The sequence below is a fragment of the Myxine glutinosa genome, chromosome 9 (assembly GCF_964187855.1).
Source record: "Myxine glutinosa chromosome 9, kmMyxGlut1.1, whole genome shotgun sequence".
NCBI lineage: Eukaryota > Metazoa > Chordata > Myxini > Myxiniformes > Myxinidae > Myxine > Myxine glutinosa.
The window spans coordinates 64,977,214-64,995,220 of NC_136269.1; the positions used below are offsets into that span (position 1 = coordinate 64,977,214).

Consider the following 18,007-nt stretch of genomic DNA (forward strand, 5'->3'; position numbering starts at 1 on the left):
GCTGGACTCATCTGCCGTATCTCTTTGCAACTTGTTCGTAAAAGTTCCTCTGCTTTCTCTTGGACCCTTTCTTTGTCGTGTACCTCTCCACGCAGCTCAGCTCGTATTTCCTTCCTCTCACTTCTCTCCAGCGCGGGACTGACACGCCCTCTTACGCACCTAGACTCATCTGCCGTATCCCTTGGTCGCTTGTCCCCGCGATCGTCGCACCCTTCTCTCCAAACCTCCCGCGTGGGTCTGACACGCCCCCTTCGGTTTCGGTACCGCCCTCCTCCCCCGTGCTCTGTTTCGTGACCTTGTATGGTAATCCCACGGGCTTGTCTCCTTATTTGGGCATGGCGCCGACGGCGCGCCCCTCGTGGCGAGCCACGGGCTTGTTTCCTTATTTGGGCATGGGGCTGAACAGCCCCGCCCTTCGTGGCGCGCCCTGGGCTTGTCTCTCCCGGGCGACCCCGCCCCTCCTGTTCAAACAGAGCACGGAGCACATATTCACTATAGCAGCGAAATGAGAGGGCGTGCACCCCACGCTTGTGAACTGCTTTACCCGCAGATGGAGAGTTTGGCTGGGAAATGGAAGTATTGAAGGGGAGCTATTCTTAATTGATTCGGTGCAATGGAGTATTATTCTAATGGAAGACAAGGCCTTACTCTAAAACACATAATAGATATAAGCTACTGAACAAGGGTTTTATCGGGTCCTGCAATGTGGTGTTTCATGGAATAACTACCGGGACGCCCTTTTTACCTTTACACAACTCTGGAGGCAGGAGGGGCCATATTCAAACAATGTTCATTACCATTTCCAATACAATACAACACAATAAAAAAATTGCAATCCTCATATCCGCAACAATATATATATATAAGGGGGGGGAGGGTGGGGGGAAATCCGGACGGTTGAACTGGTTGAAGGGGGAAACGACAGAAAAAAGGTTTGGAACCACTGCCGTAGAGGGAAGGATTAGATTGAACAGACTGAGAAAGTAGGTTCCACAGGTGAGAGAAAAGAGGAAGAAATGAGGGAAGGTGAGTAGTGAGTCTGGATTTTGAGAGTTTCACTATGAGGAGGTTACTAGCAGATCTCGTGCACCCTGCAGAAACCTCAGGGGGAAGGGGGCAAGCAAGGTAATTATTGGAAAGGGCACAACATCAGAAAAGAGGAGATACAAGACGGAGAGGTACCATCCTTTTGTGATTTGAGAGTATCAGGCCCAGAGACTCGGCCATTTTTGAACGATCTTCCATTGTATGTTTTTCTATATGTGTTATCTTCAGACAGTTCCGAGTTTGTTACGTCTGCGTGTGGTAAATTCTGCATGCTTTCAATGCGCACACACTGTTCCGATTGACAGGATGACACAGTAGTAACGTAGTCGCCTACTATCTGTCCCGTCTCGTTTTCATTGCCAACTCAACTGGAAACTGTCTTCCTGGTAGTGTTTCGCAGACAGCGTGCTGCATCAACAAGTGTGCCTTCCTTTGGAGGGGATGGTAAGCTGGCTGTCCCATCCCCTACCATTTGCTGGTTAAAGATCCCTTGGCCTTTGAAATTCAGTAAATACAGTCGTCGATCCCTCCTCAGCCAACTCTCTCCACTCTTCAACCACAGTCTACCTCTTTTCTTCTTACCTTGCTCCCTCAACCATTCCGCTCTCTTTGCCATTCTGTCTTGCCCAATCCACATCAAATGTCCAGGCCATCTCAGCCGATATTTCACCAATCTCCCAGTCAAGCTCATCTGCACACCAACCTCCTCCCTCAGTTTATCCATCCACCTTATATCCACCCTCTTCACGCCCGCAATCCTCCCGACCCAGTTGTTCTCGCAAACCTGCAGCCGTTATTGTTGTGTTCTGTCAGTGCCACCGTTTCCAGACCATAAAGGTATGCTGGCATTACCGTTACACACGACATCAGAAACTTCACTTTCAATCTCCTTTAAATCTTTCTGTCTGCCATTACTCCCTCCACCCTCCTCCATGCATTCACACCCATCTGAATCCTCCTCCGCACCTCAGCCTCAGACTTACCACCCCCGGTCACTGTTCCCCCCCAGATACTCAAACCTATTTGCTTGTCTGATCTCCTTTCCCTCTCGCCTGATATTTTCTCTGCTGCCCAATCCACCTCACCTCAGTCTTCTCCATACTCATCTTCAGCCCATGCTTCACAAATGCATCCTTCTACTCCTCAAGTACTTCCTGCATCTCCCACCCACTCTGCACTACAACAACCAGATTGTCCGCATACAATATCCTCCCCATACTTCCCCTCATGTTCTCCTTCCTGCTTACCAGCTCCATTACCATGATAAACATGAGTGGGCTGAGAGTGCATGCTATTTCCACACCCCTATGAAAACGATTCTTAAGTCATATTTGATTATTATTACCACCAGATCCAAGTTGCAAAAAAAGTTTCATTCTCCCCTCGAAAGTTTTGCTAACCTCCTGTACAGACTTTCCTCCTCAGCATTTCGTCTTTGTGTTGTCTTCTCCAATCATGGAAGCACTCCTTGTTAAAATTGCATCTGCACTTGATCTGCCGAAGTGCACGTCATCTCAGTTTGATTTGCCAAAGATGTGTGGCATGCTGTCTTTTAGTGAGATGTGCTGTGGTGTAATAGCATAAATTTGAAGGTAAATACAATGCAGCAGAGCTTTGAATTCCTCTGGCTGTCTCACAGTCTCTTTGTATTTGCGTTATGTCCAGAAAAATACAACACCAGATGTTTTAACATCTCGAAGTTCTCAACAAACATTTAGTAACCTGAATCATTATATTTGAGAATTCATGGACGATTGAGAATGGAGGAATCGTCGGGTTGAGGTGGGACAGACGAGGCAGATTTTGCAGGGCCTCGCGAGTTAGAAGGCCGTCTGTTGGCAAAAGGTCAGTCTGTCCGTATTGATTGAATGACGGAGATCAAGACATGTTTGGAATGAAGTTTGGAGTTTGATGGTACCTATGGTTTGGAATGAGGCTTCACAGCAGACCACTGTCAGGCTGCACTTTGTGGAATATTTCTCACATGGTGCTGATGTTTTGTCATCCACTCTTTCAACAAGTTAGGATATTGGAATTCCCTGGTTGCTTCTGGTTTCCGCAGCGGTTGAGGAAAGGCTCGATTTTAATTTTTGTCACACTCTGCTGCGCAGTCGTTGACGTCTTGCTTATTCTGCATCTGCCTTGGGTAATTACTTGACCTTTGTGCAGGATTAAATGTATTGCTCTGCGATGACTGTCAAAATACCGATGCACTTCAAGTTATATCCGTGCTGTGGGATTACGTCAGATTTAAACTACGAGGGAAACGTAACTTCTTAAATAAACGCATTTCGCACAAAAGCACCTGGAGCAAAACAGGTAATTTCTTCAAGAAGAAAGTTCTTGACTCCCCTCAAGATTAAAAAAAAAAATTGTTCTTGTGAAAAGTTTTAGGTTTTTGTAATTTAATTGATGATTTGTAAAATCGAATTCAGTCCTGCGAGGTACAAACTACGTGTCTCTAAGTGTGTGTGTGTGTGTGTGTGTGTGTGTGTTGGAAATTTTCCACCATTTGAACAAGACTTTTCTTTGTTCGGTTTCTACGACCATCGATGCATCCATTGTGGGCAAGGCCTTGCACAAGGCGGGCCTTGTCTTTCGACCAAAATCTTGCACTGTGCCTTTTTTATTTATTTTTCTGGACAGCGTTCATCGACAATAAATCGTTCCGTCTTGTGCCATCCGTTGTAGCTTTCCTGCCGCTTGACTCGGACCCATCCGCTCATGACCATTGGTGTGAAAAACTGAAGAAATTGCTTTTCGGTCACAAAGGCAGGGATGATTGATTCTACCTTTTCTCTGAATAAAGGGGTGTAAGCTCTTTGTCCACTCGGAAATGTTAAGCAGTCATTATATCGTAGTCCCTCCCCTCCCCCCCCCCCGCCCCCCCCATCTCCCCTCCCACACTGCCATCCTCCACTGAGTATCATTCACAGTGGGGATTTCAAATGGTCACCCTGTCGGTGAATTAACAGGTTTGAAGGTGTAGATTTCTTTTCGTTGTAGCAATGATGCAAAATCCACTGTTCACTTATTTTAGTATGACTCTAGTTGAAGCACATACTTGGTATTTTCCACAACGGAGTGTACTTGTATCCAGATTTTGTCTCCCCACTCTCAAAGACCCATCGGAAAAGCCAGATTGTATCCCAATACTTGCAGTAGACCTCCTAAATTGCTTTTGGCCATACTGATTCCTTGCGATAGTCTTATCGTCATGGTGTCGGCTGGAGGTGGGGAGAATGGGATGGGAACGAGAGGGTGTTGAGCATCTGGGACCCGTGATTCAAGGAAGTATTTACATCCAAACAAAGACATTTGTTTGTCCTTCATGTTTTACTTTCACAGCATATTTATAAATAAACTCGCCCTTTAAATTTCCTAAATGTGACCGGAAGTTGTTTGTGGCAAGGAAAGGGAAAACAAAATAATACGAGCAATGTATACACCTTTTATTTGTATCTTCATTCCGGCGTGATCTGTCGACTTGACTTGGTTTACTCCCTTTGACGGCCTTTGTCACTTTTTCATCCTCGTTTCCCAACGCAGACTCTGGTAGACGACTTTGAAGATCAAAGGACTCCACTTGTAGAGAAAATGAAAGTGTTCTACTGTTCAAAGGTTCCTCCAAAGTGGAAAATTAAGGTACGTTTCTGCCATTAACTTGAATGACAACTTTGTTTGCTCGCGAACATTCAATGAATTGAGTCTTTTGCAATTGTAAGGTTTCTACTTTTCCTCGGTGAAAGGTATGACATAGTACACCTGGATTGCTCTGTGCTCGCAGAAAGAGCTAGCTCAGCTATTCTTCGAACTTGGCTGCTCCGCTTCGGCTTTGCAGTTATTTCAGAGCTTGGAAATGTGGGAAGATGTCATCATCTGCTATGCCAGCATCGGCCAGTCCGATAAGGTGTGTGTGCGTGCGAGCATTCGTTATTGGATATTTATGAGATGTCACATTTGAATGGAATATCAGATGCTTGGAATGATGCAAAGGCCTAGCGCTGCGCATGGTGCGAAATTGAGAATCCGGGTTGGATTGGAACTCTGCCGGATAACTTTTGACTAACAAGAGCAGGCCTGCCCTGCCAATCTGATACCATTAACAATGTCCCCGTTTTCTTTTCTTCCGCCAGCACCTCGGCATTAGTTTTGTCCTGCGCCTTGGCCAAAAGGCTGCTTTTAAGATGTAACACATTCCTTCCTGCACTTGGCTTTGACAAATGACTTTCTGTGTAGCATGTAAGAAGAGGTAGTGCCAAGACGTGTGCTATATCTTGCCTTCAAGCGAGAACAATGAAAGAGTGTGGACTCGTATTGAAGATCCTGCACACAAAAGGGGATAAACTGCTATTGCCAGTCCCGTAAATTCAATTCCTTTTTGTCTGCTGGTGGATTGCAACCATTGTTTCCATGGCTTGCTGGAGAAGCAGCTTCTCTTGAAATTGCTTTCACAATCTATCATAAATTTTTGCCACAGGGAACTCTCTGCAATACATGGGCCGTTACTATAATATCATAATAGTCAATGTGCCTTCTCATAGCTGGATTATGGGAAAATGTATTTTGCTTTTCGCCAGTGTGTAAGGAGATTAGTGAATGTAAGAAATTGAAGATTAGATCAGTGAAAAGACAGATACTGGATGTGACATGCGGTGTTGTTCAGTTTATTTATTTATTTTTGATATCAGTATAAACTGGACTGGCAGGTAGCCCAGAGGTATGAGTACTCGCCTTTGAGCTGTCTTGCCTCAGTTTCAATCTCAACTGAGCTATAGACTGTCACCCTGGTGGTCCGCAGGTAAGGCCATCGGTGCATGCACCGTCCGTTGGAAGGACGTTACATTTGTGGACCCGTCTCCCAGCACTTGTTGTTGATGGACATTAAACATCCCTCAGAGTCTTTCAGAAAGAGTAGGCTGGTTATCCACCAGCACCCTTGTGAAATTCCATATATCCCTGCCCCAGTCCTACAGACAAGCGCCATGACAATCCGGTCTTCATACTTGGCCTTATCTAACAATGAATTTCATTGTGGGATCCTATTGCCTTATGGTTATTGGGAACGATAGATGGATTGAGGTATGCTATCAAAGATAAGCTGGTGTCCCTCTTTTGCTCCAACGAAAGGTCAACGCCCGAAACGTCAGCTTCTCCTTGCTTCCCACGGCAGTTATTATAACTCACTGAATGTCCTGATGTCATCCATTGTTCTGATGTGAAATATTTAATGTTTGGTTTCTTGCCCGCCAACATGCTTTGCTTGCTCTGGAAATAACATCTCTCGGCATCATCGAGGTTACGATATGAGCCAGATCTGCCTGCTTTTTGAGAATTTGCAGATTTGGCCTTTCTCCTTTTTCCAACAAATTAGTTGCAGTTGGATTAAAAATGACCGAAACGAAATCACACTGCAGAGAACAAGACAATAACGTTTCATGCTGTTTACTTCTTCTTACGGTTCTGGAACTGGCTTCGTGTTATTTCACGAAATGATAACAGTTTGAAGGGTTGTTTTTTTCCTTCTTTGTGGTGATCTCATTGTTGCCATGGAGTGATATTCCAAAGTGTTCTACGATTAATTTTATGGTTTCAACTCGGTCACATGTGTCATTGTTTTATTGCCGCTATTGTCGTCGAGCAAGGCCATGACCGAAGCTCTCTTTCTTGCCTCCTGTCATCTCCATTGTGTTGTGTACAGATATGAAAAGAAAGTGAAAACGCATCGTTCGTTTTATACTCCATTTGTGTTTTTCTTGGCTGTATTTGCGTGCTCTATTTTTGCCTTTTCTTTCTCTTCATCGGTGTCATTCGTGATAATTTCTACAATACTCATTCTTTCGGCTTTCATCAAATTACCAAATTAATTAGTGGTTTTGAAGATTTATTTTCGATTGTGTCACATTCAAACCACAATCTTTGCATGTTCTGTAGATCTCTGCTGGAGTTGTCTTTCGTGAACTTGTGCTTGTAAAAAGACGCAATGACGGATCGCAGTTGCCTTGTTTTACTTTTGAGGGACCACGTCACTGCAGTAATGTCCTCCGCAGGTGATCTGAGGCCATGCATAAAGGATATTTGACCTTGCATCAAGGTCTGGGATAGGACCTGAAGCTTAGTCTGCCATGGGCACAGAACTTCCTGGTCCGTCCAACTCGTTTTCATGGATAGCTTTGCTTTCTGTCACCAAATCCCTCGGAAGAAACAGCCTTGGAAGAGAAAATTTAATTGTATGACTGAGGGCTTAATTTGCTTGGTCTTCTCTTTGTTATGACAAAAAATTGCTTCCATCTCCATGTTTCTAGTTTGTTCATTTTTGGATGTGGACTATAATACATTTTGGATGTCCCCAGCCAACTGAAGGACCACCTTGTCTCCAAGGGGTCTTGCATGCTTTCTGCTTATACAAAAACCTCAAAAAACTGTTACCCTAGTTACCTTCCATCTCATTTGGGCACCAATGGAGGTTAGGAAATGAGCATTTCCCTTCTAAGTTGCATTCTCTAAATTCAAGCTTAACCCAAGGACCACAATATGATGGATTACTTGTGGTGCAAGTGGTTGGCCTCTCAGCCAGTCTTCTTACATATAATGCATGTGATGGATTCCTTCAATAGTGTGTGCATAGCTGAAGAGCAATGGCAGTCATGGGGTCACATTTAGGTTTCAATAAGTCTGAAACTGTCATGCCAGCAGGCTCTCCGAACTCCAGGTTTTTGAATATATTTACCTGTTTTAATTATTTATTTATTTCTTGTATTACTCTACTTCCATCCCGAGGCTTCACTTGTGCTTTACTGCTCTGGGGGCCTTGCACTGCAGTATATTATCACCACATGCTATTCCAGTACCCAACAAGCAAAAGCAATTGCTGAATTGACTTTAAGACACGATAATGAAGTCGTTAATTATTTAAATAGTATGCTTGCAAGAATTTGTATTTTCATAAATGAACATTAATGTCAACGTTGTGGCAATTTAGACCTTAGATTTAAAGAAGACCTTGCTGATAATTTTGAGGGTGGAGAGGATTAATGGATAAAGCCTGAACTTAATTTACAAGCAGTGGTGAATTAATTGTGATATTATTTGCAGAGTGGCACAAAATCAGGTTTCATCCTAAGGATGTTCTGCATAGTGTATTGAGGGGTTGGGGGTGGGTTGGGGGGGGGGGGGGGGGAGGGGAGTGGTTATAGTGTATTGTTAACCCAAATCAGCTTGTTCTTGTCGCCAAACTAACTCATCCACCTAGTTTTGTCATAAATCGTCCACAACTTTTTGTAATACTGTATCATGTTATGCGATATATCGTTTTTGGCCCTATCACTTAATGGTGAAGAATCACTTAAAAAAAAAAAAATCTGATCCAGATCTGGATTTGAATACTCACCAAAATTGAATCAACTGTTCCTTGTCACATACCCAACCTGTCCACCAAGTTTCGTCCGAATCCATCCACAACTTTTTGAGATATTGTGCTGTATATCATTTTTAACCCGATCTCTCAATGGAGAAGAATCACTTTAAAAATATTCTTGGATCCAGATCTGGATACGGATTTTCATCAAAATACAATAATTTCGTCCTTGTCACATAACTAACATCTTCACCAAATTTCTTCCTCATCTGTCCACAACTTTTTGAGATATCCTGTTCGCAAACAGACAGACATGGGTGAAAACATAACCTCCATCCACCTTCAGTGCACGGAGGTAACGAGAACGGCACTCGGTAGAGCACGTACCTATGCCATGCTGAACAGTTTACGTTTTGTATCCACTTATAGGCCAGATCTGGATCCGGATCTGAATCAAAATCGAATCGGCTTGTGCTTGTCACCTAAACAACCTGTCCACCAAGTTTAGTTCGAATCCGTCCACAGCTTTTTGAGTTATCCTGCTCACAAACAGACAAACGGACACCCAGACAGGCAGACAAACAGTGGTGAAAGCAAGATCTTCGTCCACCTTCGGTGGCAGAGATAATATATCATTGGGCAATAATTAAGTTTACATTGTATGTCTCCTCTGTCGATTTGCATATTCCATAAAAAAAATAGATGTAGATATGGGGGAAAAGCTGGTGGCACTGTGTTGAGCTAATGAATAAACATTTTGAAAGACCAATAGTGCCTGTGTACAAATGCCATTGATGTAATCAAATTGGTGTTTGTGTGTTTATGCGTTTGTGTCTCATCCCCAAACTTCCGTCACACCCACCTACACAATTGGATAACATCTATGACAAATTTTATTTGTGTCACATTGTTTGACGTAATATTCCTCCTGTTAAATGGAATTTGTCCAGGAGTCAAACCGAAAGATCCCAGCACACAGCACAGGGACATGTACCATAACGCCTTCCCTCTGAAGTGCAAGTGCCCTTAAGGCAGTGGACGTGGCAGTATTAATTTATTCAGTGGATATGAAAAACCTGGTGTTGGCTTAGCAGTTAGGGGGCCGGCTTGGGATCCTAGGATCCTGGGTTCGAATTCCGGTCGATCGCTGAATTAACGCCAGGGGGTTTACTCGGCCTGTCATCCTTCCGAGGTCGGCAAATTGAGTACCAGCTTGCTGGGATGAATGATCCCGGTGTGTACCCCGGTTAGAATAGGTACACCGTATCCCTGCGCATCGTAAGAGCGTGACCAAGGGTTGGCGTCAGGAAGGGCATCCGGCCATGAAAACATTGCCTCAAACAGGGAACCATGATTGTCATGGGGCCCGCAAGGCTAACCCCTGCTCTAGCGGGGAAAATGGCCTTAAAACGATCATTCATTCATTCATTCATATATGAAAGATCTTCCTTTACAAAGGAATTTACGAAACTTTTTTTTTTCTTTTTGTATACAAGATCGAGGCTCGTGAAAGAGTTAACATTAATCACACAAAAAGTCAAACCGACACATAAAACACAAAATAAGGGGAGCGGTAGACAAGATGGGGAGAGAGGGGGAAGGACACAAACACAACATTTGAGAGCAGGGACATCAAGATTTTTGGGAAGAATTGCAATAAACGATCTTCCTGGTTTCTCGCAGGCAGCGTGAGGCATCAGTGCATTTGCCGTCCCTCGGATAGACGTTGATTCGGGTGTTCAATGCATATTAATCCTTGCGCAGTCAAATTCGAAAACATAGCAGTTGATTATCTTTTCCTGTTAACCCTATATCTTCCTCCATCTATATATAATAGAATGGTTTTGATGAAGCGATTGATTTTCACCATAAAGTAACTGAGTGGTCCGGCCTTTGCTTTCTCATCAGGGGTTTTCATCAGCTGAGTTTCATTCCATGTGCGATTAGTAAATTGCAATGTAAACTAAAACTAATCCCTGCTGTCTGAGTTTGTGTTGAAGGATTAGCATGTGGACGTGAAGGTGAACTGCAGGTACTGTGCTGTATAAGACGAGCATACACAAGACACAAAGGCAAGTGACTACCCGTGTAAGGCCAAATATTATTCTCGACCTTGATGGCCCACTGCAGGCAGGCTTCGCGAAGATCAGTTTATTTTTATGTCAAATGTCCGACACAAATTGATATATTTCCACCTTTCCAGTTTGATTTTGACTTTTCCCTCCAGATTATGCTCGGGCAGACTGAATTAAAAGGACAAAGATGTCAGACTCGTACGACATGTACCATAACGTTCAGGATGCTGACATCGACACACTGGGAAAGGAGTACGTTAACCCGACCAATGATGTCGAGGAGTTGCGGTTGCCGTGCTAAAAACTGCATCTTGAAGGAAGCGATGTGTTTAATCGATGCAATTTAATTTCGGCCTTAGCTCAAGTCTTAATGTAACGTACTGGAACCATCACACGGCTTGTGAGCCCGCTTCCCCACCAGGCGCACCACAAGCGCTTCTTGCACGATAACGTACAGCACATTCGGTTCGGTGGAACGCCTAAATCGGCATATCATGGAGCGAGAGTCCTTTTAATCATTAAACAACATTCATTTGCTGGTAAGCAAACTCGCTGTTCCTGGGAGATGCGTGCGTGTACTCCACGGGCACTCCGTAATTGAATCAAGATGCAGGTTTCCCGAGCACCTGGACATTTACCATTGTCTGTACAACTTCCTGCTGTTAATTCGGCCATGGGGAACAGAGCCAAATTCGTGAAGGCCTCAGACTCCACGGGAGCTGGCTTCCTCGGTGCTCTCATGAAGGCATCCTGCACGGCAGATGGGGCACGGTGAGCCTTGGCTTGCGTGAGGGGGAGCAAATGAAGTTGAGAGGAGGGAACCGTTGCCGGTTTCTGGGCATGTCAGGATTGTGCCAGGCATTTTTGCACAGCCGGGTGCATTCTTGAGGCACAGCCTTACCCGATGCTGTTTGAAATGATCTCCTTTGCTGCGTGAACATCCGCCCATCATATTGATGCAAATGATGGTTGCATTGCGAATGTTTGTCCTCCTGCAATGTGAGCATAAGATAGTGGAAATGGTGTGTTAGGACTACGTGAATGATTATTTTAACTTTTTAAAATTGCTTTGTTTCTCTGTGGACAGGATATCTCACAAAGCTGTGGATTGATCCAGACGAAATTTGATGGACAGGTTGGGTGGGTGACAAGGAAGAATTGATTAGATTTTGTTGGAGATCCAAACCCGGTTCTGGATCAGAGGATTTTTTAAAGTGATACTTCACCATTGAGTGATGGGGCCTAAAAACGATACAAAGCACGATGTTTGAAAAAGTTATGGACGAGTTGGTTAGGCCACAAGAACAAGCCGATTAGATTTTTGTTCAGGCCGAATCCAGATCCGGCCTATCAGTGGGATACAAAACGTAAACTTTTCAGCCTGCCATAGGTTTGCGCTCTACCGAGTGCCGTTCTAGTTTGTACTTTGTTAATGAATGTCTCTGACAAATCCTTGGCTTTGTGCAAATGTATTAGCTCACTGTGCTGCTGGCATGTGTGGGGCCATCCCATCGTTTCCGAGAAGGCAATTTCAAATCGGCAGTACCGATTGCACTGTGCTGGCAGTCGACTGATTCGTGGTGGCATTCCATCCAACACCGCAAAGTCCTTTGCCAGGACAGGCCCACAGGCCATGCGTTGAATTGGCAACCTGACGTACTGCATTTGATGGCGATTCCGGTTTCTTGTGGGACTGTAAGGCAGTTCTGATCGATGGTAATGCAGTGTTGCGTGCCAGATTTTCGAACATCTTTCCTGCTTTGGGATTTGATTAATGTCAAGTATGTTCTCATGAGGATTAAGTAGGAAGTTTGTGGCAGAGCGACCATGCAAATCACATGTATATTTTTCCATGAGCTGGGATTTAGGCCTGATGATATGCAAATGGAAGCCGTACCATAACCATTGCAATGGAAGATGCTGTACGCCTGAGGTTTGGGGCCATATATAGCCACTTGGCTGTGCTTATGAGCCCATTGGACTAGCAGCCATTGCCACTGGCAAGCTCTGTGGGTGTGAATGAGCTATGGTGAAGCTGATTGCGTGAGGGCAGATGGTGGGGAATGGTTTGGATGGCATTGCATTGTTTGTGAAAAGTTTCTTGTGGAATTACCTTGGATTCGATTTTTCCTTCCACCTCGCCTGGCTCACTCAGCCTTGCTTTCTCCTGATCCTTAAATATTGTTTTGTACTTTGTTTATTATTGTACATATCTTCAAGTGCCTCATGTTTGCTTCGACTTGCGATTGTCATTGAATTGTATTTCCCAAGTGTAGTCCAATTCATTTGGTTTTTAATGAACTTGGTTGTATTTTTGATGATATGCACAAATATGGGTTAATCTCACAGTAGCAGAAGGTGCATTTGGGCCTTGGTTCAATTAGTTATATTGATGGAAGAGGGTGTGATCTCTGCGAGCCGAGTTTTCTTGGGGAAGAATATTGGATTAGTTGAAGTACACAGCTTGGTTAGTGTGACCGATGATATGTGATTGAGCAGCGATGAACTTGGTACACACACAGTCAGTGCTGACATCTTATCACCAGTTGAAAAATTGACTTACACTCAACATAATCTTTCCTAGTGGATTGAATCTAACAGTTTTACTTTTATTTTAAAAGATTGGTGCCCATTTATGTCATGCTCACATGATTTAGAGGCATGATTTGTTTGCCAAATGCAAGGCTATCTCAGAATGGAATGTCCATTGCTTGTCAATACCCGGTCGAGGAGATTCTTCGGACACCCTACCCATTCAAACCGTCGTGGTTGGTCATTTGATAGGCCGAGGAGCTGGTGCGCAGGGAGCTGGAGCGCCACGAGACCCCAACGCTGTACTGCCTGCTCGGGGACGTTGTCGAGGATCCAGAGTACTATGACCGTGCTTGGGAGCTCTCCGGAGGCCACAGTGCACGTGCCCAGCGTTCAAAAGGCCTCCTGCTGCTCCGCAAGAAGCAGTATGCACAGTGTGTGGAGTGCTTTGACAAGGCTCTGTCCATCAATCCGATGCAGGTAATGGTTGGTGTTTTTGACCGGTAGAGAAAAAGGGCTGTATGTTTTATGTTTTCCATCTGAAGTTAGGTGTTCATCACTTGATAAGACTGTGTATATTTGTATGTATGTATATATTGCTGTTCCTGGTTCTTCCCTGGAACATCAGAATTCGGAAGATGAAGATGGTTTTAAATCGTTTAATTGACTAAAGTTAGGGTAAATCTCTGAATTATCTCAGCCCAAAAGAAGATATTACAAATAGTTTAATTCGCTGGTTTTTAACTTTCGTATCGCTTCGAAAGCCATGTCCATGCATTCATCGTCCTCGAGATGCATTTCCGAATCTCTATCCGGGGAAGAGTTTGGAGAAAACGTAACGGCGCCGGGAAGGTCTGGGAAGGCCAGTTCTCTTGGCATAATGACTAATTACAAGCCTCCCGAGGGCAAGAGAACATGCCGCTGAATAGTGTGGAGAGGCGCAGAGATGAGGCCACTGCTGTTGAAGTGGAGCCAGCGTGGTGCTCTGATTATATCACCTTCATATGTTTCGCCAATTTAATCAATGCAGACCTTTACGTTCACTGGAGCTCGAAGAAATTGTATTTATATTGATTAATTCGCTGTTCCTTACTTGATGCACTTTTGGCCTCTCTTTCCACTCTCAAATTTATTTCCCTTTCTTCAGTATTTTTCCACATTCTATATTTTTTTCACATTTTTCTTTCCCTAGTTATTTACACACTCTATCACTCACTTCTCACCTTCTTCTTTGCCCAATAGTTGGCGGTGTGGTTCTCACTTGGCTGCGCTCATTTGGCAACAGAGGACTATGAGGGAGCCGCACGAGCTTTCCAACGCTTTACATCTCTCGAGCCCAATGTGAGTGCTGGTGTTGTGTGGGAGTGGATAGGACCCTAAGCCTTGGTGAGCTAGATGGATTGAGTATTGATGTTTGAAAATTGGAGCAGAAGAGTGGTGCAAAGCTATCTACATAGTCTTTATCCCTGAAGATAATGTACATATACCAACTCCTCCCCACCCTTTCCTTTTCCTCTCCCATGCTGTTACCTCTTGACTGCGTCATCCAATGTCACTACCCTGATGGTTAGGAGTGATGCACATCTTTGAACCTCTAATCCCACAACCCTCTCAACTGCTTTCCCAGCTCAAAATATTTCCTCTCATTTGCTTTACCTTACGTCATTGTTGGTTTTGGGGCCATTCAGATGGGTGTGGTTTGTCTGTGGAGTGTGCATGTAATCGTTTATTGAAGAACTTATCTGCCACACGAGGAAATGGTTGCGCTTTCGGTTTTGCCAAAACATGGAGGTAACAATATATACAGTCGTGGCCAAAAATATTGGCTCCCTTGCACTTTTTTTCAAATAACTCACAATTTTCTCTAAAAATGAGTTGAAATCGACAGAAAGTATTTGGTCTCCACAATTCTTTATTTCACTGTTAACATTACCGGACCTTTGTTTTTTATTCAGAACTTAATATATCCTTTTAAATCAGAAAATAAAAAGAAATGACATTGACAAAATTATTGACACCCTCGACTTGATATTTGGTAGTACAGCCTTTGGACAAAATAACTGCAGTCAAGCGCTTCCTATTGCGATGAATGAGCCTCCTATACCTCTCTACTGGCAGTTCGGCCCACTCTTCTTGTGCAAACTGCTCCAGTTCTCCCAGATTTGAAGGGTGCCTTCTCCCAACTGCTGTTTTCAGGTCTCCTCACAGGTGTTCAATGATATTTAGTTCTGGACTCATTGCTGGCCACTTCAGAACAGTCCAGCGTTTTGTCTTGAACCATTTCTGAGTGCTTTTTGAAGTGTTTGGGGTCATTGTCCTACTGCAAGACCCATGACCTTCGATGGAGACCCAGCTTTCTGACACTGGGTTGAACATTGCGCTCCAAAATGCCTTGGTAATCTCCTGATGTCATGATGGCATGCACAAATTCAAGGCACCCAGTGCCAGAGGCAGCACAGCAACCCCAAAACATCACTGAACCTCCTCCGTGTTTGACTGTAGGGAAGGTGTTCTTTTATTTGAAGGCTTCATTTGTTTTCTGTAAACATAGAGATGATGTGCTTTTCCAAAAAGCTCCAATTTGGTCTCATTTGTCCACAGGACATTCTCCCAGAAGGATTTTGGCTTGTTCAGGTGTGTTGGAAAACTCCAGTTTGGTTTTATAATGTCTATCTTTCAGTCCTGGGTCTCCTACCATGGAACCCCCCCCCCCCCCCCTCCCCCATTTCATTGAATTGGCGACAGATGGTGCGAATTGAAACTGTCATACCTTGTGTCTGAAGGTCAGCTTGAATCTGTTTCGCAGGTGATACTTCCTCCACCATTGAACTTCCTCCACCAATGTATATATAGTGCATTCAGAAAGTCTTCAGACCCCTTCACTTTTTTCACATTTTATTATGTTGCTGCCTTATGCTGAAATAGATTAAATTCATTTTTTCCCTCATCAATCTACACTCAATACCCCATAATGACAAAGAGAAAGCAGGTTTTTAGAAAGTTTTGCAAATTTCTTAAAAAGAAAAAACTGAAATATCACATTGACATAAGTATTCAGACCCTTTGCTATGACACTTGAAATTTAGCTCAGGTGCCTGCCATTTCTCTTGATCATCTTTGAGATGTGTCTACACCTTGATTGGAGTCCACCTGTGGTAAATTCAATTTATTGGACATGATTTGGAAAGGCACACACCTGTCTATATAAGGTCTCACAGCTGACAATGCATATCAGAGCAAAAACCAAGCCATGAGGTCGAAGGAACTGCCTGCAGAGCTCAGAGACAGGATTGTGTCGAGGCACAGATCTGGGGAAGCCTACAAAAAATTTCTGCTGCATTGAAGGTTCCCAAGAGCACAGTGGCCTCCATAATTCTTAAATGGAAAAAGTTTGGAACAACCAGGACTCTTCCTAGAGCTGGCCGCCCGGCCAAACTGAGCAATCGGGGGAGAAGGGCCTTGGTAAGAGAGGTGACCAAGAACCCGATGGTCACTCTGGCTGAGCTCCAGAGATCTTGTGTGGAGATGGGAAAAACTTCCAGAAGGACAACCATCACTGCCACACTCCACCGATCTGGGCTTTATGGCAGAGTGGCCAGACGGAAGCCAAACAGTTCAATCTTGGTTTCATCAGACCACAGAATCTTGTTTCTCACAGTCTGAAAGTTCTTTAGGTGCTTTTTTGCAAACTTCAAGCGGGCTTTCACGTGTCTTTCACTGAGGAGAGGCTTCTGTTCCTGCAGCTCCAAAGTCCAGACCCATATATATATATATATTTATTTTCGTGTTCTTTGCAATTAAAATCTTTCCAAGGAAACGGATTGCCGAACAAGCTGTTACTCTGAGGCGCTCAGTTCAATGGCGGAGTTAATACACGCAGGGGGAAATAAGGGGGGGGGGGGGGAGGATGCCAACGAGCTTACCTTCACGGATCCCTTGATGTCCTTGACCCTGCAATAAATTAACTCAACAACACGAATTTCAAATGTACAAAAATAAACAGGTTTATTCAAAGAAATGTCGGTAACAAAGAAAATGCACGATTAACTAAATTCCTATAATGAGGGACCCTCCACACAGACTCGTATACAGACAAAGGATAAAGTAACGTTATATAACATGAAAGTGTGTGGTTGGCACTTACCTTTCTTTGCTCGGCTTGAACCCCCATCACGAGTCGTCCAGGCCCCGCGTCCTGACGCAGGAAACGCACGCCGGTTGGTGCCAACTCGTGGCTGAAAAAGTCGGCCTCCTCCAGACCCTGCTTTCCTAGTTGTGTGTCGTTCTTCCGATCGTCCAACCTCCCGATGTTCCCACACCGGAGCGCTCGAAATTCCGGCCGATCGATGTTGCAGGGGGAATTAAATATCCCGCTGGTGCCGACACACGAAACCAGGAACGAAACCATGAACGATTTGTTCCCCCAAGAGCCAGTGAATGAATCGTGAACAAGAGAGAATCAGTCCACGGCACGGCCGAAATACAATGAACCAAGCCCATCAAGCGATGCCAAGACGAGGAGACGGCCGGTCAATCCACCATCCAGCCAAGAGAGAAATAACCACGATCCACCCCAGCCAGGAGAGAGACGTCCACGATCCAGCAACCGAGAGAGCGATGTTAGGATCAGCAGTCTTTTATAATCCATCCCCTGATGTCATCCTCATACTAATCCAACCAGTCCGTGCCAACTCGCCCCCTCCAGAACGTTTTCGCTGACGTCATCCTTCCACCAATCCCCGAGCGCCTCACCAAAGTTGGTGTTATCAGCCATAGCGCTCAATGTCCTGCTTCTGGATAGTTTATTTAATGAATGCCATTAAATGCGTGATTCCAGCTCGACGTGTGGTGTATTGTCAAAAGGAACAAAGGAATAAATTAGAGGCATCGACACACAGGGGATTAATTTACCCATAATCCCTGAGCTAATGAACATACCTCACTCCTCTGATGGGGATGAAGACACACCTTACACGACATCCGGGCTAAACAAGTA

At 44.4% G+C, this 18,007-nt stretch overlaps 1 protein-coding gene across 3 annotated transcripts in view; it reads left to right on the forward strand.

Annotated features, from left to right (window-relative positions):
• Positions 1 to 18,007, forward strand: part of TTC27 (tetratricopeptide repeat domain 27) — a 169,856-nt gene that overhangs the window by 104,776 nt on the left and 47,073 nt on the right. For all 3 annotated transcript variants that reach the window (XM_078784402.1, XM_078784403.1, XM_078784404.1), the window contains 4 exons: positions 4,597 to 4,692; positions 4,835 to 4,957; positions 13,264 to 13,491; positions 14,254 to 14,352. In XM_078784402.1, the coding sequence (XP_078640528.1) occupies positions 4,597 to 4,692; positions 4,835 to 4,957; positions 13,264 to 13,491; positions 14,254 to 14,352 (546 nt within the window). The remainder of the gene's footprint in view (positions 1 to 4,596; positions 4,693 to 4,834; positions 4,958 to 13,263; positions 13,492 to 14,253; positions 14,353 to 18,007) is intronic.